Below are 21779 nucleotides of genomic sequence, written 5' to 3'. Positions count from 1 at the left end.
CCATTTGCATTACATAATCAAGGACCTTCGAGACGGGCATAATAAGATCCGATCTTTGGCCATACCTTCCTTATTGAGTCTTTCAAATCACTCATCAATATTAATCATGAATATCAACAAAGTATTTTGACAGAGAGGTCATGAAGAATTTATTAGTAGATTGATCGAGTCTACAGTATTCTCATATGCAAAGGGTCAAGGATGCCTAGGCTTTGAGAATGGCTCTCTCTCTCTGCCTAGGTACTGATAAGTTCTCATATCCAAATCTTCTTCAATTCTTACAAGGCTCTTGATAGTCGGGGCGGACTCGTACGCCGCATCAAAGCCAAATGGCACTAATCTTATTGTAGATTAGCCGCTTTTTGTCATTTCTCCCTTCCTTGGGAACTTTTTTTTTCTGCCGATAAGCTGTAGTTTTTTATTTTTTGCGATCAATCCCCAACCCAATATATCTTCAATTCCATACATTTAATAAGTATGAGGCCAAAGCAGAACAAACGCAATATGGGGGCGGATAATGCCAATATGCAGGCATTGGGAAAGAGAAGAACACCTGCTGGTCAACCACAACCAGATTGGCTTTTTCCTGCCGGCTCTGGTGCTGATGCCAATCAAGCCCCAGCTAACAAATCTGGCAACGAAGGACGTTCGAAGAACAAGCAGGACAAAAAAATTGCGCAAGATCTTCTCAACCGCCGAGATGCAGGCGAACCCCCCAAGTCTGGAATTCCTTCTCATTTACTCGATCTTGTCGGCAAATTTCTCGAACAGCACGAACTCATGCAAACTAGTCGCACCTTGAAGACTGAACGTCGCAACCGAGAGGAGGCAACTGCAGCAAGCAACAGCACTGCCACCTCCCTTGAAGATATATACAATGAATGGCAGGCGTCCAAAGAAGAGATTGCGGCACTCAAAGCTGCGGCCATTAAAAAGAACGAAACCCCAAAGCCAAAGCCAGCCAATGCTCCTTCTGAGGATACCTCGAGCAGCAGCAGTAGCAGCAGTGACAGTAGTGATTCGAGCAGTGAGGAGGAAAGTGAAGAGGAAAGCGATGTCGAGATGGCAGATGCTCCACCGGCCAAGAAAAATGCTTCCCGAAGATCTTCCTCATCTTCTTCGTCTTCGTCTTCCTCGTCGTCCTCTTCGAGCAGTTCCGATAGCGATGCTGATGATGAAGATGATGCGCCATCAGTTGTCAAATCTCCCTCACCTAAACCAAAAGCCAACACTCTGAAACGAAAAGCTACTTCGGATAGCGATTCATCGTCATCCGATTCGGATTCAAGTTCAGAAGAAGATGCCCCAAAATCTAAGAAGGCCAAGACAGCTGCTACCGAAAAAGAGTCTTCGGCATCTTCATCGGAGTCTAGCTCTGAAGACGATTCTAGCTCTTCTGATTCGTCCGACTCCGACTCTGGTTCTGACTCCGATTCGGATTCCGATTCGGATTCCGATTCGGATTCCGATTCTTCTACACAATCAATTGCGAAGAAAACTCCATTGCCTGATTCTGATTCTGATTCTGATTCTGATTCATCTTCCGACTCCAGTTCCGACTCTGATTCCGAGAGCGATTCTGGCAAAGTTACAAAGAAAGAGCCAAGGGCTAGCTCAGACACCAGCGAGACTCTTTCCGAAGGCAAGGGCTCATCTAATGACAAAGTGCTAGACCCCCCATTGCCACCAATGCCTGCCGCGAAGCTTCCTAGAAAACAAAACGTACCATTTTCTCGCATTCCAAAAGACACCAAAGTCGACCCGAGGTTGTCCAGTAACGCATTCGTACCATATGATTATGCGCAAAAGGCTCATGAGGATTTGATCGTTACTAAAGGCAAGGGTTTCACCAAGGAGAAGAACAAGAAGAAGCGTGGAAGTTACAGAGGCGGTTACATTGACGTTGAAGGAAAAAAGGGTATCAAATTCGAGGATTAGAAATCTACCTTTTGGATTGGTAGCTTGATAATGAATGGATGCCATTGTTTTAGCATAAGAAAGATTTTAGACCTTTCAGGCGATCGAATTGGCTGGGTAGCAAAGGAGCGTTTGGCGCAAATTCACATAATAGAGTAGTTTCGCTACATTCATAATACAAAAGTTGTCCTCTGTACATGATAAAATTTCCGACTTCGTCTTCCGCACACCGACTTCCTCTTCGTGAATGTTTTGAGACCAACCGGGACTGGAAAGCAATGAACACGTCTTGGGGCTTAATTTTGAGACTTCACGTACTCGATGTGTTCATATATTTCACAACAGAACATGTTCTCCACTTGGATGACAATTCTGAAGTGCTTGGGCCAATGTTTCTGACACCAATTTCCCAATTGCTCAGAGCTGAGCTCTAGTGATACTGTATGTGTGTGCTGTACAAGCGCTGATGAGTATTCGGCGAGCTTCGTATAGCTCGTGTGAACAGCAATTGATGCCATCCCCAACGTAAAAAGGCCACCGGTGATGGGCCAAGCTCGGCTGACAATGTCGACCGCGGTCTATATACCTATACTAGGTTGCCCAGGTAGTAAAAGTTCCAGTGCCATGGTTACACAAGATCGCCTTGAATTCAGCCTTGCATTGCCATGCTCGGTCGATGATAAGCCTGCTTATCTTGATAACTACCACCTGGGCAGGTAGAGAATCCCCTCATCAACCATCAACCATTGATACTTATTTACGATCCCTTTTGAGCTTTTCATAACAATAATAATTATAGACTGTAACCACGACGTTATTCCTTCCTTACTCGATTCGCTCTTGAATAATCACATCCAAGAGAAGTCCTTAATATTGAATAAATTCCAGTACATAATTTGTCGACCGCTTGCAAAATACAACCCAACGCAGGTCTAGCGCTCTCATCACACAGGCACGAGGTCTGCAGCCAATAGGGAGCTCTGATCTCTCTCGCAAACACGCAGTAATCTCACTCACTGATCAGGGTGGCTGAGTTTCTCACAAGGTCACTCGAGCATGCGATCGTGACAATTTTTACAACATCTCCAACAAATGTGGGCGATCTGGCGACGACAATCTGTACGGATACTGATTTATTTTCAATCTAGCTTCTGATCTTATCAAGCTGTACTGCTTGTAGAACATCGTGATATTCATACTGGATGGGATGGGTGTTTTGTGCTCTACACTGAAAGACGGCGAGGAAGCGCCGGATAGCGAAATCAAAGAGATCCAGAGAGAGAAGCCGAGATCCAGTATCTTGAAGATGCCTCAATCTGGAAGACCTGGGACAAGAGCAAAGGAAATCTGGCGTCTCGCGATCGAGAAAAGAGAATTCGACACTCCAGAAGATTATGATAAAGCTCTTCAGTCTCTTCAGCTGGCTGAACGGAGAACTGCATTTGATGCGAAAGCTGAAGAGTTGGCTTCAGAAGTGGAAAAAAAAGCGGCAAAAATTGTTCAGAGAATCAGAAATTTTGATTGGGAAAATACTCATGGAAAATCAGTCGACGCGAAAGATCTCGCTACTGAAAAGAAAACTCAAGGAGAGCACTTTCTGGGAAACGTGGATCTCATCAATGATACGAAATTATTCGAGATTGCAAAACGAATGCCAAAAGGAGCTCACCTTCACATTCATTTCAATTCATGTTTACCAGCACAATTCTTGATACAGCAAGCTAGAGATGTTGATGCAATGTACATCCGTAGTACTCTACCTCTAACGTCACGAGAAAATTACACAGCTTCACGAATCTCTTTTATGGTAATGACACCTCATGAAGCAACCCACGTGAAAGGAGAGGAAAAAGAAACTTATGTTCCTCTGGGAGTTATCACAGATATTGATTATGTCTCCAACAGCTGGATGCCATACAAGCAATTTCAAAGGAAGTTCGATTTTGTAGACGAGAATGAGACAAGGTTGAGCGGTACGACTGGTGCTGAAATATGGCTTGAGAGAAAAATGTTGATTTCGGAAGACGAGGCCCATGGTTGCTCTCAAACTGGTCGCGGGTATGTATACACATTCGATGGGAGATTTCATGGCTAACACGATTAGCATCTGGGAAAAGTTCAATTATAGGACTCAGATGATGAAAGGATTATTTGCTTATGAATCCGCATTCAGAAACTACACCAAGGAGTGCATTAAAGATTTCGTCAAAGATAACATCCAGTATGCTGAGATACGCCCAAATTTCATGGCTACGAATTCCCTCAAGTCTGATGATGGCACAAGAACTATTGGCAATGAGGGGATTATGAATATCATCAACGAAGAGCTCCACCGGACTATGCAAGAGATTCGAAGCAAGGGCCAGTACTTCGGGGGCATGAAAGTCATTTATTGCACACCTCGCTCATTTGATAGAGGCAAAATTGAGATAGCTTTAGACGAGTGCATTGATTTAAAGAAGAAGTATCAGAAACTACTTTGTGGTTAGTCTGCTTTAAATGTCAAATCTACACACTTCCACTAACAAGAATCTAGGGTTTGATCTTGTGGGCCACGAAGAGATGGGAAACGAGCTTCGACATTTCGTGCCCGAATTTCTTGCATTCCGTCGGAAATGTCGAGACCAAAAGCTAGATATCCCATTTCTATTCCATTGTGGGGAGACGCTAGAGGTTGGCGGAAAAGTGGATGGCAATCTTTTCGATGCGATATTACTAAATGCAAAGAGAATAGGACACGGTTACGCAGTCGCGAGACATCCTATTCTCATGGAGATATTCAAAGAAAAGAAAATTGCTATCGAATCATGTCCTATCTCTAACGAGGTTCTTGGCCTCACTCCGAACATTGCGGGACACAACCTTCCGGTTCTACTGGCAAACGATGTGCCTTGTACGATCAATAGCGATAATGCTACATTCTATAGGCATGTTCTCCTAATCCCCATCAAACGAACGTTCACTAACATATATTAGATCATCCTTATCTCACGACTTCTATCAAGTAATGGTTGGCTCTGAATCAATGTCTCTTCACGGCTGGAAGCAACTTGCAGAGTGGAGCTTAGAATATAGCTGCATGGATAACGAGGAGAAAAAAGACGTTACTAAGGAATGGACCACGAGATGGAGAGATTACTGTCAGTGGATTGTTGATAAGTATAGTTGGGTAAATGAATGGACACCAGCATCTGATCGACATTGATTATTTACCAAGACGATCAGGGGAGGGATTGGAGTTACACGACTATCGTGCCTTGTTCAGGCACTTTCGTTGATTTCAACTTCATTTAATACCGCCGACTGCATGTAAGATGAGGCTGTGGCCTAGGAATCAGAAAATGGGTGGGAGCGAGATGATTGTGGGCGTTGAGGCGCACGAGATATTGATATACGAGTCACAACGAGAGACGACTTCTTACTTTGGATTTTGGGTGTATGATGTTTATTATTATACTTGATGACTTTTACTATGCTTTTACCATATTATTTAATTATGAGATTCCTTATCTCGGGATTTGGCCCCCATATATCTATCATTGAAGTTGTACAAACCTCAACTTGAATCTGACATGAGCAATAAGAAAGGAATGACTCCAGCCATTATTACATTCAGCCTCGAAACGATCACATGCCTAGATGGGTACCTACGGGTAGGCATCTACAAATATCTATCTATGTAGTATTATCGAGTTCCAAGACGGCACCACGGCATTGTTGAATAGCTGGTCATTGTTTGTTACCCAATCGATTATTTGGTGGTGACGAAAGTATCGTAGAAAAGAGATTCAATATATGCAGTAGATGCTCGTGTCTCATCAGCTATGGATAGAACAGCAATATCTTTTACTAACCGTGAACGCCGCGTATAATAAATACCCCTTCATCTACCAACGAAAATGTCCATTTCCGCCCCGTAATGTCTGGCCGAAAAGAGATTCGAATAAAATCGCTTTTTCTTTTCAGAGTCCCTGTTTGCTGTGCCGCCTCCTTACCTCTTTCCTCTGAACTCCGAGGTTTCGTGCATGCATAGCCGCCGAATGTAGATTTTGCTGAACTTGAATGTATGTATGGTAGCAAAAGAATGGTAGACAGACATGTGTTGACAAACGGAAAACAAACGGAAAATCTACAAACGAAACAAAAATTAGATGAACATGTGGTTAAGAAACCTTGAAATTGGGAAACAACCTCACAACGAGGTACTAAAGGGCACTGCTAGTCGCTTGAGGGTATTCAACATCCACTTATAGGGCTTGGCCTGCACTAATATGGATTTAGTTTCGACGGGACTCACGAGAGGGAGTCACTGGGACTTTAGAGTGGTCTGAACGCTGAACAGACGCTAAATGTTAGGACATAATCGCTAAATTCTCATAACAACATCCGGATTAACAGGAAATTTAAACTTTCGAAATTTGTAAGAATATACTCAACATTCGTATTATCTAATCATATGATAAAACTCTTTTCAGCAGCCAAGAAAGGACATCCAATTCATGGCACCGCAAACGAACCTTCATCATATAAAAGCAATGTGCGAAGTAGGCTGACCAGGTGGGTGTGTAAACATAGGCACAGCCCTCTGACACATCCCCTGCAATGGTATCTCCGACCCACGCGCTACTGGCTCCGCGTTTTTCAGCTCCCAGGGCCTGTGAGACGCGATTGCCCTTTTGGGTCACTTGTTGAAGATGGAGGGGTATGGAACCGGATGATATATGCCAGCTAGGCAAGCTGGCATGAGGCTCTGTAGATTTCTTTTTTTTTTGATCTTCCCCTATGAACAATAAATATACGAAGGCTTCTTTTCTTGGGGGAGTAAAGAGTCGAACGAAAATAAAAAGGATAAGATATTAAAAGAGTCGTTGAGAAAGCGAAAACCTGATATTTACAACTTTGAGACGCGTGTGAGAAAGGAGGAAAGAGAAAACAGAACGGCAAGCACGGTTACTACATTTGACTCGAAGTCGAACCTCGAAGATTCGAGACGACAGCCATCAGGCGTTAGACCTTCGACACAGTATTGGAGATGACAAATTCATGGTTTCCCTCGGGGAAAGAGGCTCGGTATGTTAGATGTCATATCATCATTCGCATACTTCTCATATCCTGTCCATAGACTAACAACTACCACAGTGAAGGATGGCGATTAGATATCGTGTCACTCTTGGCAGTCATAGGGGAATCTGCCATGGCTGATCACTCGCAAACTATGACCTCATCTTGGATGTGCATGCTCCCTCGAATCATTCCCGCCCCACAAGTCCTCCTCAAATCTTCGCGTCCCTCTCGAATGCCACAAGTTAACGCTGCTGTGGTCGGTGTACATAACGGAGTATATGTGCAATCACTCAACTTCTTCCCAAACATCATACATCCAATAGAAGAGCTCAAGCCTTTCGAGTTCAAGGTCTTCGAGATCGAGCATAAAAATGCCCCTCCTCCGGTGGTGACTCCACCTACACCCGCGAACAAGGAGAGGCAGGTTTTGGCTACTAGCAGTATCGAATCTTCATTAGAGAGCGGCACAACGCCTCAACCTCGACGTCGTGATACACTTAGAGCCAGAATCACCCATCGTGGAACCAATGTCGACAACAAGAAACCCCACGTGCCAGCTAGATTGTGGTCACCTCTCAACTGTCTTTCTCTAATATCATTCTTCTTGACCATTGGACTTTTTATATGGGCCGTGTTGACCCATGACGGAACAGCATGTGTTGCACTCTTTACTATGTCCCTTGCCTCATCAATCGTTGGTTACGCATCCTATTGGTCACCCGCTCTCATGAATCGCAACAACAACGTCAAAGTTCTGTCGGGCGATGTTGTGATCCGCACCAGGGAAGGAGCATTCATCGTAGTTAAGTGCAAAGAAGAAGTTGCCCGAGAACTATATAACGGAACTGAGGAATGCCAATACTATGTTAAGAAAGATCCCTACCGAGTGCTTGTTGGCATCGGTACTTGTCTACTCATGGTTTCGGTCGTGCTCCTTGGAAATTGTGATTTCCAAATGCAAATCTCTATTGGTGCGTCTTATATCGTTCTCAACGGTGCATACTGGGGGGTAGCTTTGATGAACAAAAGGAGATTATGGGATCTGTCGAGCTATAAATGGGAGGAAATTACGCCTGAAGATGCGAAAGGAGCAAATCTGGAGCAGAACGCGGACGATGTTGATGGAAGGCCTTCTTTCACTAGAACATTATGGTACGCGATCCGAGAGACACAGAAAATCGGATGGGTGAAGACGAGTGGGGCTGCACCTTCGACAGCGAAGTGGGAGAAATGGCTAAAAGAAGCAGAAAAAGCCGCTATCGAGAAAACAGAGGGATGGCGTGCTGTCCATCGAAAAGATGCAATTGTTGGCGAATCAGATTCAGTGCCGCAAGCTGAAGCAGCATTCAAAGATACGGCTGTCGAACATGCGCCTGCAGTCCAAGTTCCGATGCAAGACCGGAACGAAATTGAGTGAATATGCGACATGCGCTTATTACCTATATATATAGGAAATCGCCTACTTCCAGCACCAACCCACGGGCCTGATGGCGCAGTAGGCAAGTCCGTGTTCCAAATGAAATCCTGTGGGTTGGTGTGTAGAGTAGAGTGTAGAGTGTAGAGTGTAGATTGTAACAGAAAAAAGCACGGAAAGCCGGGTTTCTGGGTCGCCCCCAGTTTTGCCATTTTGATGGTCCATTTTATTTTTTATTTTTTTTGGGTCTGGAGGACATCAGATAATGGATAAGATGGCTTGAGATGGCTTGAGATGGGTGGTAATAATTTGAGCGACGTGTTGGAGATACCCTGATATTGAAGAGATGACTATATGGTCACTTTGAAGAATGATTGATAAGTGGATCATTTGAATTGGTAAATTTAGCGATGCATTCTTGGCTGTTTTGTAGGAGGGAAGAGATCTCGGTGCGTTTTTAGGGTTACTTAGATATCTCGCCTTTACTTTTACTTTCTATCTAGTAGTAAGATCTTACATTCATTGGTTCTCGTCATTGCTAGGTCATTTTAGAGGCTAGAAGAGATGGATCAATAAAACTTCATGGACATGTTCAGATGATAATGGGTGTTGGATCGAAGAACTCTCCTCTCGTGTTTGTGAACTGGTCTAGACTGTCTATCACCTTTCTTATTGTTTGAGTTTCAATGCCCTGGATTTGTCTTGTCTGTTCACTTTCAATATCGCTATGTTACCTATCTGAGCTTCAATCTATCACCTTTGTCCCGTCTCGTCTTACTTTTGGATATTCACTTGAAGTCCTCTGATTTTGCTTCTTTCTACGCTAGTGCTCTTAACACTCTCTTGTAAACATCTCCTCTCTCAACCTCTGGCTTTCCACTCTTCGATCTTCAACTTCTCAATTAAGATCAACGACAAGCTTCAGATCAGAGATTGGAGTAACAAGATCAACAATGGCAAGCCATTCACCTCCAGCAGTAAGTGATATGCCCAGAGAAACCCTCGTTCTGTCGCTGAATTCTTGTTAGCCACCGGTTCATTTGGTCATCGATCCCAAAGGAGACCTGACTATCCGACTCATCGACAAAAAGACCACCATCGATCCCGTTACTGAAAGAGAATCAGAACAAACCACCGCCCTCGCAACTTACAGAGTCTGCAGAAAGGTTCTCACAGACAATTCTTCTGTGTTCAATACTTGCCTCAAAGGATGGGCCAAGGAATCCAAGCAGACCACTGTAGACATCGAGGATGGAACCGTGAAGAGTTATGAGCTTTGGTTTCGGATCTTGCATCAGGACATGATTGATGAAATGTATGACCTCAAAGCTGAGGAAATATATGAAGCCATCCAGATCTGCGGATACCGTCAGATGCATGACGGCATACAAAAACTGAGAGATTGGTCACCACAATGGTTCAAGAATCAAAAGATTGAAACGAAGAGTCTTGAAGAAATGAGATCTTTTCTGTACCTAACCCATGAGCTTGATCGTATCGGGGAGTTCCAGTTCATTACAAGAAAGCTGGCATACGGAATGGCAGATCATATTCAGGAGGCAAATCCGTCGCGACACAGACACCTCCATTTGCCTTCCAGAGTCATGGGTGAGTTTCTCATTCATTGATATGAGCAAAACTGATCTAACAAATTCTACAGGTTCATTGAATGGTGCCAGAGGTAGTCTTCGCGTGAAGCTCCTCAAAGGCGTCTTTGGCCCACTCGACTGGTTTATACATCAACGGTGCAGTTGCAAAGAGTTTTCCAGCTTCGCTTATACTACAGGCCTTAGCAAGATGGAGATCTGGCCCATTGAGTCGGCTGGCAAGAAGAGTATCCAAGAAATCTTGAACAGTTTCGACAAATTCGTGTGCACGATTCCGGAAAGGGCGTGTATGAATTGTATAGCTCATCTAAACTCGGTTGCTATCAAACGTATTCGAAACGAAATTCAATCCAGCTTCCATGGCCTGTGCTTAGATTGTATGCAAAATTCCAGTGAGGGGAGCGATATGGCATTCGTTTATTATCAGAATGATTTAGAAAAAGAGTATAGTGGGAATTGCAGGATTTGTCATGGCCAGTCGAGTTGGTACTGGTCGAATATGGGCAAAAAAGAGGATATGCAGGCACACCAAGAGGAGAAGAAGCGGGCATATGAAAGCAGACGCTTCCGCTTTTGACATGGGGGATGGATTTCTTAACTGCATGTTCCATGGGGGATTATGAAATGTGCAGAGAGGCTAGGGTAATGAGCTATGGGTGGACTTAATGCGTTCCGCAGGAATGCGTTATCAAATATGAAAATTTCCTTCTTTTGCAGCAGTAGCCTGCCTTTCGATAAAATGATTTTACGCTTTTAAGTCACAAAAATCATTAAAATCACACTTCGTTACGACCCTGCTTTGAATGTGACACAAAAGCGCAAAAACATGACAAAACAAGGAGTTTTAACACACAGCATAGTACAGTCTGCAAATAGAGCGAGTTCTTAAGAGCAACATTGAAACATTGAAAATTTTTCTGTATCGGCTGCATACACCAGCTTGGGAGACTCTCTACATCTCCATTACTTTACGAAACTCAGAAAGAGAATCTAGCTTTCAATATTCAAACGATTCCATCATTGATCGAATTCTAGATTGGTATTTTACCACCTGTGCCAAATTCTATCAACAAATACGATACAATTGGAATGCCAACATGCACCAAGACAATTCATAGACTACAAGCAACACTTCCGTTGTATCATGCGAATGCTCACAGCAAAAGTTTCCCAATAGACTTGTCGACATAACAGTAACGAAGCTCGCTAATGAAGTACTTGCGTATTTGACTTCGATCCGAAATACTATAGGAATACGATACATTATCCTTCGTTCGTATGGGAATGATTTCGATTGGGGTTTGTTGATACTTATACGTCGCTTTCTGTAACGAGGCCGAAGTCCACCAGCGGTCATCCCGTCGTAATCTCGTAGGTGAAGTGATTGATGTGATATATCTGAATTTAGAGAATATGAACTGGATAAAATGCCTATAGATACTCGAAGCATTCGCAAAGGATGATTCATAAAATGTGCAATGACCCGTGAATTCCGTTCCCCCTTTACTATGTTCTCAGAAGACAACGGAGACCGAACGAATCACAAGCCGTTCGCTTTCGATCTTAATTTGTTTTCTCTCCACTGTTTTATCCCTCATCAGAACTCACAGAACCATCTAGCGAGTCCACGAAACTCTCACAGAATGTCCGTGTAAGTGATCTCCTATTCTTGTTGATCGATCTCTCCAAAAAGATCTTAGACAATCAGTTTCGCCCATCTCCTCGATCCTTCTTTAGTAACATTGAGCCCCAATCCCATTATCCCTCTTCATCCAAATTCTCTTCCATGGCAAGTAAACTACTCATATCATCAACACTCATTGAAGACTCTGAAGCTGGGCTACAGAAAGAGAGCAGCCATTCTTAGCAGATAATCGATATGGCTCTTATTCTGCTAGCTAGCTAGCGCAGCCAGAGTATCTAGGTCCTCTGTTGGACTAGACATCCTGATACCGACTTTTTTCTCGTTGTATGGAGAAGTTTGTGGATTTGATTTTGGTTTGGTGATAATGGGGGAATGATCCATGTGGGTTGTGAAACCAAGCATAAGAATCCCAACAATTGGCAGTCACTGGCTCTTCAGAACGACGGAGTGATTTGAAAAGAAGGCTCCAAGCGTTGATGACAAAAAGATGCTCATTTTCTCATTTCTGGGTAGCATTAGTGGCAAGTTTTAGATAGATTGGATGGTGAGAACACTTAAGCTACCCCGCGTGTGTCTTGTAATCGCTCTCTTGATTTCGCGTTGCGCCTACAGTAGATCCCATCATCGATGTGCCAGCTCAAGCTGCCAATGAACAAGTTCTCGGAATCACATGCTCTTCAATTGTCAGTCTTCTCGGTCTTTGTTTTCTCAGCAATTGCCTCTGGGCGGAGATTGCCTTGACCCTTGCTGGTTTTTATTATATTACTCTTTTGACTGACAGAGGGAACAAATTGGATTTTTCTATGCATGATGATAAGAAGAATGGTTCTGGTAACGTAGGCAAATGCTTTCAGTGATGTTGGTGTTGTGGCACGTGGATTAATTTCACAAAAATCAAAGTTTCAGGGGGGTTGAAGAAAAAGGAAACCAGAAAAGTTTCAGAGGAAAAATTTATCCTCAAATTACTTTGTCAGTTGGTTAGTCGGGCTGGATGCCAACCAGACTGTGAGTACATATTTTGGCCAACTAAGCAGGTATCACAGCCCAAGCACCTCTCCATAAGTAGCATAGGTAATTTTCCTTTCACATATTGTAGGGAAACCAGATGTCAAGGGCATCAAAACAATCATTATGGTAAAATACATACATGAAGACACTATACAATCAGAGCTTGCTTGTTGGTTGAAAGAGAGATGAAGCTTTGTTCAATGTCTCCACGGCCTCCTTCTCGATTCTCTTACAAAGTACCTCACACGTCGGGATGTCGTGAATGAGACCAATTACTTGGCCTGCGGTCCAAACCTAAAATATAATTAGTTTATGAGTTATGAGTGTTTGGATGTTGATACGTACTCCGTAGTCGGGATCTCCAGTGGTAAAGACTTCTCTACCTCTCTTACCGCTCACATAAGGAGCAACCTCCGCAAACTCTCCAGTCTTGCTCTCTTGTTCAATCTTTACTGCCTGTGCAGTAACCTTGTTTTTATACAAGCGAGAGGTGTTCTTCCATCTTCGAAGAACGAGCTGAGTATCAACTTCAGAAGCCTTGACAATTTCTTTCTTGATGTTCTCGTGTATTGGTGCCTCGACGGTACACATGAATCGTGTTCCCATATTGATACCTTCAGCACCGAGCGAAAGCGCAGCCGCAAGACCTTGGCCATCGGCAAATCCACCAGACGCGATGAAGGGAACTTTTAGCGATTGTCTGGCTCTGCTTAGGAGGATGAAGTTCGTGATATCAGTTTCACCAACATGCCCAGCACATTCGAAACCATCGATGCTCAGAAAATCAACCCCAAGCTTCACTGCACTCTCTGCATGTCTGATGGTCGTACATTTGTGTAGAATGATTATTCCAGCAGCCTTCAACATCTTTATGACAGGGCCGGGACTGTTTCCTGCTGTCTCGACAACTTTAATTCCCTCATCGATAGTGACTTGTGCGTATGCACCGTAACTAGAAGAAATCACGGGTCAGTTTGATTTTGCAAGTTTCGCGGCTTGACGACCATGTTGTACTCGCGACACACAGACACGGAGCAAACGGCGAATCAAGATGAGATGAGATTGAGATCTGCGGAAACTTACTCCGGGGGATTAATCGAAGGTAACAGTGTGATATTTACACCAAATGGCTTCTTCGTCATTTCCCTACATCTTCGGATCTCCTTGCGGAGATCTTCTGGAGTGGGTTGCGTTAAAGCTGTGAGGATACCCAACCCTCCGGCATTGCTCACGGCGCTTGCTAACTCCGCATATCCCACCCATTGCATACCACCTTGGACAATAGGTACTACATAGTCCCGAATCAGTGATCTGTCGTTCGGGAGAGTACATGAGGGTGTAACTTACATTCGATACCCAAGGCCTGGGTGAGTTTCGTGTTGAAAGGCATGATGTCGAGGATTGCTAACGAATGATGTGATGAGATGTAGGTTTGTCTGATCTAACAAGTGTATCGGATTAAATGTATGGTCTATTCTAAAATCCCTCTTTATGTCTAATAATATGATTCAAAAGAACGATTATGATTCGAAGTCTAAGAACAAAATATGTATGGAAGATGTTAAAATAGTAAACGGTTGGTATTGTAGGTGACAGGCTCCTTTCCCCACATTCTTTGGACCGAGGCACGGCAACTAGGCCTAGGCTGTGCCGGTTCACACCTGACCTGCTAGTTTTGTCTTCTTAAAGTTCTCCAGATTACGGTAATCAGCTGGATCCCATCTCATCAGATTATTGTCCCGATGTATAGCCTCTTTGTACAGTCCAAAGTAGATTGTTGCTTTTGTTGCTTTTGTATCTTCTTCCCAGAATTCGCCTGTCTTATGATTGTCCATCCGTACCTCAGGACAACATTCCTTCTACTTCAACACTGTGAACATAATTTGGTGGTGTATCATACAGTCACGTGTCGTGGTTCTAGACATCGAAGAGGTCGCACCGCCAATTTCACATATTTCACATGAAATTGGGGATACAAACGAGTACGGAAGACTGTTCCTGATCGTCAAACCACCAGAACCTGCCGAGTAATATAAATTACATGCTAGTAAATGTCGTCCGACAATGGAATGATATGGATGAGTAACTCTTCAATTATCCTCAAATATTCGAACACTTGGGCAGCAACAGATTCTAGATCCAGTCAATGCGCTGTCGAAAATAGGGCTGCTCAGGTGTTGATAGACAAGCCTTGAATATACTTGTCCTTCTCTCACGCCGCCACGCAATATTATCTATGAACAAAATGTTTCATTGTTAGGTTGTGTACTTCACGGCTCCCCTCATTATCAACTCCCTTGTTGAACGGGAAAAGCTCCGTCGATCCAACGTATTCTACGGCGGTTAAGTAAGCGGAGCACCCGACGGGGTGCGGCATGTCATCCTCTGGGTAGTTTTGCGGGCTCTCTCTACTCTACGAAGTAAGCTGTTCTTTTCTTTAACCTTTATCGAGGTGACACAATCAGTCCACTTGAGAATCCCAATTGGAAATATCTGCCGTGCGACTGTCATTTCCAAGTCTTTCTAGACGAAATGCAAGCATCTACCCGTTCTCCAGGTTTCATGAAGCTAGACACACCCTTTGCTCATCTTCATAAACGTCTGATCCAGGCTTCTGGAATCTGGTTGGCACATGAGGGCGGTGAAGTGAGAAGCGGTGGACTCACCGTTGAAGAAGCCGCAGGGCTGAGTGCTTGATTCAATGTACAGATGTACTTATCCGTTGCTATCGCTGGGGTGTCTACTTTTACCCCAACCTACCCTGAAGATCATTGATCAATATGTATAAATATGTATGTAAGCACCCGTTCCTGCAGACACCTCGATCTCATCTCTTCGGAAATCTACAGTAGTGGGAAAGAGAAGGAAATTGAAGATTGAAATCTGGCATACCATTACAACTTTTCCAGTGCTCCGAATTGACCAATCATATCGTACGACTCCCGGGTAATGTATGGCTTTGTCTATTATGGTATATCTATATTTGCAAAGATTATAGAGACTGGGGTAGAAAGTCGCAGGTCCTACAAACTTATCATTTTTTCCTTTTGGGGGAAAAAGTAAAACAAATCTGGTGAGAGATATCAAGTCTCAGTACTCAATCAATTGGCCTGGAATCAGCTAATACTAGAGGTAGTGGTACTTTCTACATCTCGGGTGCGTCTTCCTGCAGCTCATTTTTTTTCTGGCAAGGTTTGGCACTTTGCACTCTTATTGGGCTTCTTTTATGGAGAGCTTTTTTTTCTATCGTCACCTTCTTGCATATGATCCGCCCCTCTATATGCACCTTTTGCCTTCCACCCCACATACTTCCATACACACTACACATACATACATACACATATATGCCAGCTTTCATTTCACTCTCCCAATGCCCCATGACGATCCGAGACTGCAAATTACTGCAGGTGTCTCCAGCGTTGGCTGGAGCATCTCCACTCACTGCTACTGTCTCAAGCCTCAAATTGCTTTTTCTACACTTTACCGAAGTTGTCAGTAGGAGGTCACACATGAGCTGTCCTAACCACCGATGGAGACAACACACACGGCTCCAAGCTACGGGCGATCGACGTTACTTCTTTGAAATATATTTCATCACGCCGAGACAAATTCCAGAGTCAAGCTGCCGTGTTGCACATGGGTATGCAGATGCAGAGCAATCCAACTTTATTTGACTGCCACCTCACAGTTTCATATCACTTCCAACACTCCTCCTCCTTCGTGAAGACTCTGAAGAGTACATGCGGATCATCTATAAGACCAGCTTCAATTCCTGCGGAGTATAACGCCATTCCCGAACCCGCTCCCCACTGTTTCTCCTCCACATCACTAGCACTCAATCTCAGATCTAGCTTGAAAGCTTGAACACTTTCAGACCTTCTAGTACGAAATCACCATTTAAGATGTCTTATTCATCATACAGTTCTGGCTCAGCTACATGGCAAGAGAAGCTCGAAGGTAATGAAGCAATTCGTGCTATGAATACTGAACATCAAATTGACTAATTCCCTCAAGAGAGATGTCGCGAGGCACAAATTCGTCCTCCAGTATTTCAGATCGTGTCAGATAGAAGAGGTAATGTTCTTTCACCTTTCACCTTCCACTCAAGACCGAGTCTCCAGATGACCGACTCTAACACTTGTTTCAGGTGGACGAACGGCATGGTCTAGCACAGTAACTGTACAGGGCCAGAATATTTCTGCACGATTCTGGTACGATGGGCAGTACGTCAACAATGCGAAAGAGGATGCAGCAGAAGTGGCACTCAATCGTTTGACTGGATCGAGCCCAACCTCACCTATCCAAAGTCGAATGAGTGGTAATTACAACATGACCTAGAACTACCAACACTGCGGCCGACGATTCAATTTAGCCTGTAGGATAAGAGATGATAATAGGATGATTTGCCGTTTGCTGCAGCTTCGGCAAGAATGGGCGAATGCCAATAATACTTCAGGCGTCGGATGGGTTTCGCCGTGGATTTTCACAGGACAGCAAGGGCGCTGGAGTTTGAATGCGTACATGTTATTCCCAACAGTTTTCCGGATATCTTTTTCTATTTGGGAGGTGGTGTGAAAAAGCTTGTTTTTTTTTGGAGATATGGAATATCTTTTATCTCTTCGAATCATGGAATAGTTCCAGAACTTGTTACTAGCAATAAAAGTGGATGTTCTCTTTGAATTATTAAGTCTTGAAATGAATTAGATACTCACTTACACATCGATTTATGACCTGTGTGGTGGTTATTCCAGTGAAGTTCTTACTATTAAACGTGCAAAAGTAGAGGTCGACGCCGTCACAGGGACTCGCTGTCACCGTAACACATATCAAACTCCATAAATGAGTTAAAACGTTGTTCTAGCCCTGATCCATGTTGTTTGACAAGAATATTCAGACCCAGCGTTATGGTTCTGTGGTTCAGCCCAAGAAAGATCGTCATTGCCCAAGATGAATTTGATGCCTTATTAGGCAGCCACACGAAATTTTGGTTAGTGCAGTGCATCAGTTCGAAGTTGATATCAAGTGCGGAGAAAGTATCTGGATTTCACAACATCCACAACCATGCCTCCACGATTGAACTTTCACAGCGCAAGCAGGTCACTGACCTTTCGACCACGAACAGTTGTCGCACCTCGAAATCCTGCTTTCTTCAAAATTACCCCGGCAGTACGTCGAGGTTTCGCAGAGGGAAAGCAACCTCCAAGAAATGGGTCTGATGAAGATGTAGCCGGCCACGTCAGTGAAGAGGCAAGAGACATGGCTGAAATTACTGGAGAGACTCCTCCTGATATGGGAAAGAGTACAAATGTTCAAGAGGTATTTACGTTCTTTTCTGGGGGTCCAATTTCGCCAATCATGTTTGAAAAATGAAGAAGCATTGTGATACCGGAGAATGTCAGTTACTGACCATATGCATAGATTCTTAAGAGAGACCAAGAAGGAAAGGATAAGGCCCCAGAAGTTATCAAAGAAGATATCAAAGATACCCAATCCGCGTCTGCCCTCTCCCAAGAAATCTCCTTTGCCAATCTCATGGCTCTTGGTCGTCTTGGTCATTTGGAAAATGGCGCGAATGCCTCCGATCTTACAATCGATGGTCACAAGTTTGGACTTCCAGAACTACCAATTCCTTCGAACAACAACCTCAAATATAGATACGATCCCGTCGTTTCGCAGGTTACGAATATGATGATGCAACACGGCAAGAAGAGTGTTGCCCAGAGGGTAGGCTCGTTAGTTCTTTCCTTTTGCGTTACTCGCTGCGCATGGGATTTTTGTCATGACATTGCGGAATAATTTGCTAATTTACAATGTTTTCAATGCAGAACATGTCTTTCATATTAAATCATCTCCGAACCGCCTCCCCACCCACACCCAACCCCGCCAAACCCCTCCTTCCGGGCACACCCCCACCATCCCACCTCCCTCTCAATCCCGTTCTCTATCTTACTACCGCTATCGACTCGATCGCTCCTCTCTTACGTATCCGTTCTCAGAAAGGTGCTGCAGGTGGTGGAGCTTCTCTTCAAATTCCTGTACCCTTGGGTGTTAGACAGCGGAGAAGACAAGCTATCAAATGGATATTAGATTCGGCCAGTAAGAAACAATCGAGGAGTAGCGGGCGTGGAATGTTTGCACAAAGGTTTGCAGAGGAGATTATCAGTGTGGTGGAAGGCAAGAGTTCCGTTTGGGAAAAGAGGAATTTGGTACACAAGACTGGTACGAGCGCGAGAGCAAATTTGACCTTTTATTCCCGAAGAAGGAGGTGATGGGTTATCAGATTGGGCACGGCATGGGATACGGGTGTGGGAATGGGTATATTTGGTGCGGTGGGGTTGTAAAATTATTGTATTATGACATTGAAAAAATGGTACAATGCTACATGATACTTGGGGATGCATATGAGATCAAAATCTATCCATACATTTTGCGGCTTTTGTCGTATTCAACTTACCTCTTTTCCCAACCTCGTCACTTTAGCCCTCGCGTCTTCTTTTCATTTCCTAACTCAATAAAATGACCTCACCTCTGCAAGTCTTGCTATCCGATATCGTTTTATTGTTTCCTTTTTATTGAAAGCTTGAGCTCTATTGAAATCGCTACCTTGCTATTGGCTAATTCGCTCTGAACTGAGCGGTGAGCATTACCTATCCTCATCTATTTCACGACTTTTTGCAGCCACACTTCGCAGCTACATACCTACCTACCTATTCATGGATACTGGACCTAGATATTATGCGCTCAAGGTTATCATGCATTACCTAGGTAGGTAGGTCTTGAGACTTGGCGGTGAGCATATGAGGACGTTGTGATGTGGCGTATACGGTACGGGGTCCACGGTATCGTTGCTTTTTGCGGGCGCGAGAAATTGCTTGCTTTGTATGCCCAGGCGTGGCATGGTGTGGGATTGGAGGATTAGGGGGGGGGAGAGATGCTGGATGTGTCGGGTATGTTGGTGGGAGCTGGGGCGCTGGATAGTGTTCCGGCTTGGGGGTGAGGGGGTGGGATGGATGGGATGGATGGGATGGGATGATGTGATATGATATGATATGGTTTTGATTTCAGGGGAGAGTGGAAGATTGGGTTGGGATGGGTTGGGTTGGGATGGTGTATTGCACGTGCAAGTCGTGGGGATGTTTACTGGTAGGATGGATAGTGGTAGTAGTGTAGTATAGTGCTGACTGATTAAGAGAGTGGACAAATGGATTTCCGTGGGAGCAAACAGTATGTTGGTATGGAGTGGTGAGAATGGGAGAGAAAGGAGGGGGAAAGAAAGAAAGAAAGAAAGAAAGAAAGGTGGAGATAAGGTTGTTGCGGCCGGTAGTAGCAGGGCTGAACTAGGTATGAAAGAGGAAAGTCGAAAAATCGTTTCGACAACAGGTGTGGCACGCACTTGTGGATAATGGGTCGATGTTGGAACTGGGAAGAAGGTATGTATGCATGTACGTGTCAGTGTTATTGGAGGTATCGGGGTGGGAATGGTGCTCTCATGATTAGGTATGTGGCTCAAGACGCCTTGTTGGATTCACGTTGAGTGGGAGTTTCGAGAGTGTTTCAATGTACAGTATGATGTATTGGGCAGTTGGAAAGACTTCTGTGTAAATTGTACTATCAGATCTGTGGTTGGGTATTATTGAACTTGAGATTAAACATGATGCTGTGATGTTGTTGAATGCCCAGATGTCCTAAGTGAATTCGACTTTCCGATGCAATATATCCATACCAACGAGACTCCTGATCGAGATCAAGAAGTGGTACTACCTACCCAAGATCATTCGATGATCTGCACGCGTAAATTGACCGTCTCCGAGAGATTTTCGAGATTTCAGACCTGGGTAGATGATCCGACAGATATCCGAGGTATCTGTCTCTGTATCTCGGAGGACTTTGGGGGGATTTTCCTGTTTGGGGAAGATGGAGGGGCACTTACTTACTTGCGTTGGAGGGTGGTATACCGCTTGTACAGGGGAGGTACATTCTAGGTAGGTAGGTAGGTATACATGTGCTTTGGGGAGAATTGTTTGCGGGATGTTTGTGGAGGACTTTGGGGATGATTCGATTTGTCAGGAATTGAGTCATGCTTTGCGGGATTGGTGATGATGCATGCGATGGATTGGGAAGGGGGATTTGGGAGTCTAGAAGTTGCGACCGTGTAGAGAGTCGCGAATGGGTTGGCGTGCTGGCAGGCTTGGTACTGGAGCCGAGCGAGGGGAGCGTGGTGTGTTTTTCAGCTGTAGGGCAGGCAGAGATGGGGAGGAGATGGAGGGAGGGGAATGACAGGATGAACGAGGTGCCGGTATGCGATGCCAAGGGTTGGGGTGGTACATGCAGTCAGTCGCTGGTGTTGTATCGTGGAGATGGGAATTGGGTGGAGTGGAGTGAGGATGAGGTGAGGCGAGGCGAGGCGAGGCGGGGTTGGCACGATGATGGATTTGGGAAGAAAATGCTAGGGTTAGGATAGGTAGGGTAGGGTAGGGAAGCAAAGCAAAGCGAGAGATAAGACTTTCTTGTCGTGCTTGACAAGTCTTGAGGAAAGGGTACGGAAAAGCTTGAGGGGAGAGGTGAGGCAGTGAGTGGAGCCAAGAGGAGGTTCATTAACATCCATGGCCAAGATACTGCTGCGCCTTGGTTGTGGCGGTCCCCTTTGTATCATGCTGTGTGAGGATTCGGGCTGGGATGGGGGATGGTGAAGAATTGAGGGGATTGTGACTAACATCAGCATCTGATGGGGATAGCACGAGGATAGAAAAGCGAGCAATGAAGAGATGGGAAGCTGGAATTGGTGTAACTCTTGATGGAAATCTATCGGATTTGTAAGGGAACAAAGGGGCTTGGCGTTTTCGTGAAGGGGAATTGGGTGTTTGGTGGTATGTGGTGGTATGTAGTATGTAGTATGTAGTATGTGGTATGTGGTATGTGGTATGTAGTATGTAGTAGTATGTGGTGGTATCATCTATTATATCATTATTTATCATCTATCATCATATTATCATATCATCATCGATCTTTGATGGTTGATGGTTCAATTTGGAGGAAGAATTGATGTAAAAGGTTAATAAAGTAAATGATTGTATTTACCATCTATTTATTTACCTCCCTCCCTCCCTACCATCCCATCCCATCC

At 44.4% G+C, this 21779-nt stretch overlaps 7 protein-coding genes across 7 annotated transcripts; 6 read left to right on the top strand and 1 right to left on the bottom strand.

Moving 5' to 3' along the window:
* Positions 1 to 477: 477 nt before the first annotated feature.
* Positions 478 to 1938, top strand: EAE98_009129 (uncharacterized protein; the record flags this gene model as incomplete). Its single annotated transcript, XM_038956750.1, has 1 exon — positions 478 to 1938. The coding sequence occupies one exon, from the start codon at positions 478 to 480 to the stop codon at positions 1936 to 1938; it is 1461 nt and encodes a 486-aa protein (XP_038806816.1).
* A 1186-nt stretch (positions 1939 to 3124) lies between these two features.
* EAE98_009128 (uncharacterized protein) lies at positions 3125 to 5122 on the top strand (the record flags this gene model as incomplete). Its single annotated transcript, XM_038956749.1, has 4 exons — positions 3125 to 3975; positions 4022 to 4401; positions 4454 to 4844; positions 4894 to 5122. The coding sequence occupies 4 exons, from the start codon at positions 3125 to 3127 to the stop codon at positions 5120 to 5122; spliced, it is 1851 nt and encodes a 616-aa protein (XP_038806815.1).
* A 1827-nt stretch (positions 5123 to 6949) lies between these two features.
* On the top strand, positions 6950 to 8398 carry EAE98_009127 (uncharacterized protein; the record flags this gene model as incomplete). Its single annotated transcript, XM_038956748.1, has 2 exons — positions 6950 to 6987; positions 7057 to 8398. 2 exons carry the CDS (start codon positions 6950 to 6952, stop codon positions 8396 to 8398), a joined length of 1380 nt encoding a protein of 459 aa, XP_038806814.1.
* A 950-nt stretch (positions 8399 to 9348) lies between these two features.
* EAE98_009126 (uncharacterized protein) lies at positions 9349 to 10665 on the top strand (the record flags this gene model as incomplete). The annotated part of the gene is made up of 3 exons (XM_038956747.1): positions 9349 to 9372; positions 9424 to 10003; positions 10056 to 10665. The coding sequence occupies 3 exons, from the start codon at positions 9349 to 9351 to the stop codon at positions 10577 to 10579; spliced, it is 1128 nt and encodes a 375-aa protein (XP_038806813.1). The 3' UTR covers positions 10580 to 10665.
* A 2146-nt stretch (positions 10666 to 12811) lies between these two features.
* EAE98_009125 (uncharacterized protein) lies at positions 12812 to 14045 on the bottom strand (the record flags this gene model as incomplete). Its single annotated transcript, XM_038956746.1, has 4 exons — positions 12812 to 12949; positions 13001 to 13607; positions 13739 to 13943; positions 14003 to 14045. The coding sequence occupies 4 exons, from the start codon at positions 14043 to 14045 to the stop codon at positions 12812 to 12814; spliced, it is 993 nt and encodes a 330-aa protein (XP_038806812.1).
* A 2512-nt stretch (positions 14046 to 16557) lies between these two features.
* On the top strand, positions 16558 to 16993 carry EAE98_009124 (uncharacterized protein; the record flags this gene model as incomplete). The annotated part of the gene is made up of 3 exons (XM_038956745.1): positions 16558 to 16612; positions 16670 to 16729; positions 16803 to 16993. The coding sequence occupies 3 exons, from the start codon at positions 16558 to 16560 to the stop codon at positions 16991 to 16993; spliced, it is 306 nt and encodes a 101-aa protein (XP_038806811.1).
* A 723-nt stretch (positions 16994 to 17716) lies between these two features.
* EAE98_009123 (uncharacterized protein) lies at positions 17717 to 18924 on the top strand (the record flags this gene model as incomplete). The annotated part of the gene is made up of 3 exons (XM_038956744.1): positions 17717 to 17971; positions 18074 to 18379; positions 18481 to 18924. 3 exons carry the CDS (start codon positions 17717 to 17719, stop codon positions 18922 to 18924), a joined length of 1005 nt encoding a protein of 334 aa, XP_038806810.1.
* Positions 18925 to 21779: the final 2855 nt, after the last annotated feature.

The sequence above is a fragment of the Botrytis deweyae genome (assembly GCF_014898535.1).
Source record: "Botrytis deweyae strain B1 chromosome Unknown BDEW_026, whole genome shotgun sequence".
Taxonomy (NCBI): domain Eukaryota; kingdom Fungi; phylum Ascomycota; class Leotiomycetes; order Helotiales; family Sclerotiniaceae; genus Botrytis; species Botrytis deweyae.
Note: the sequence above shows the minus strand (reverse complement) of the source record. Positions and strands in the feature narration are given on the sequence as shown.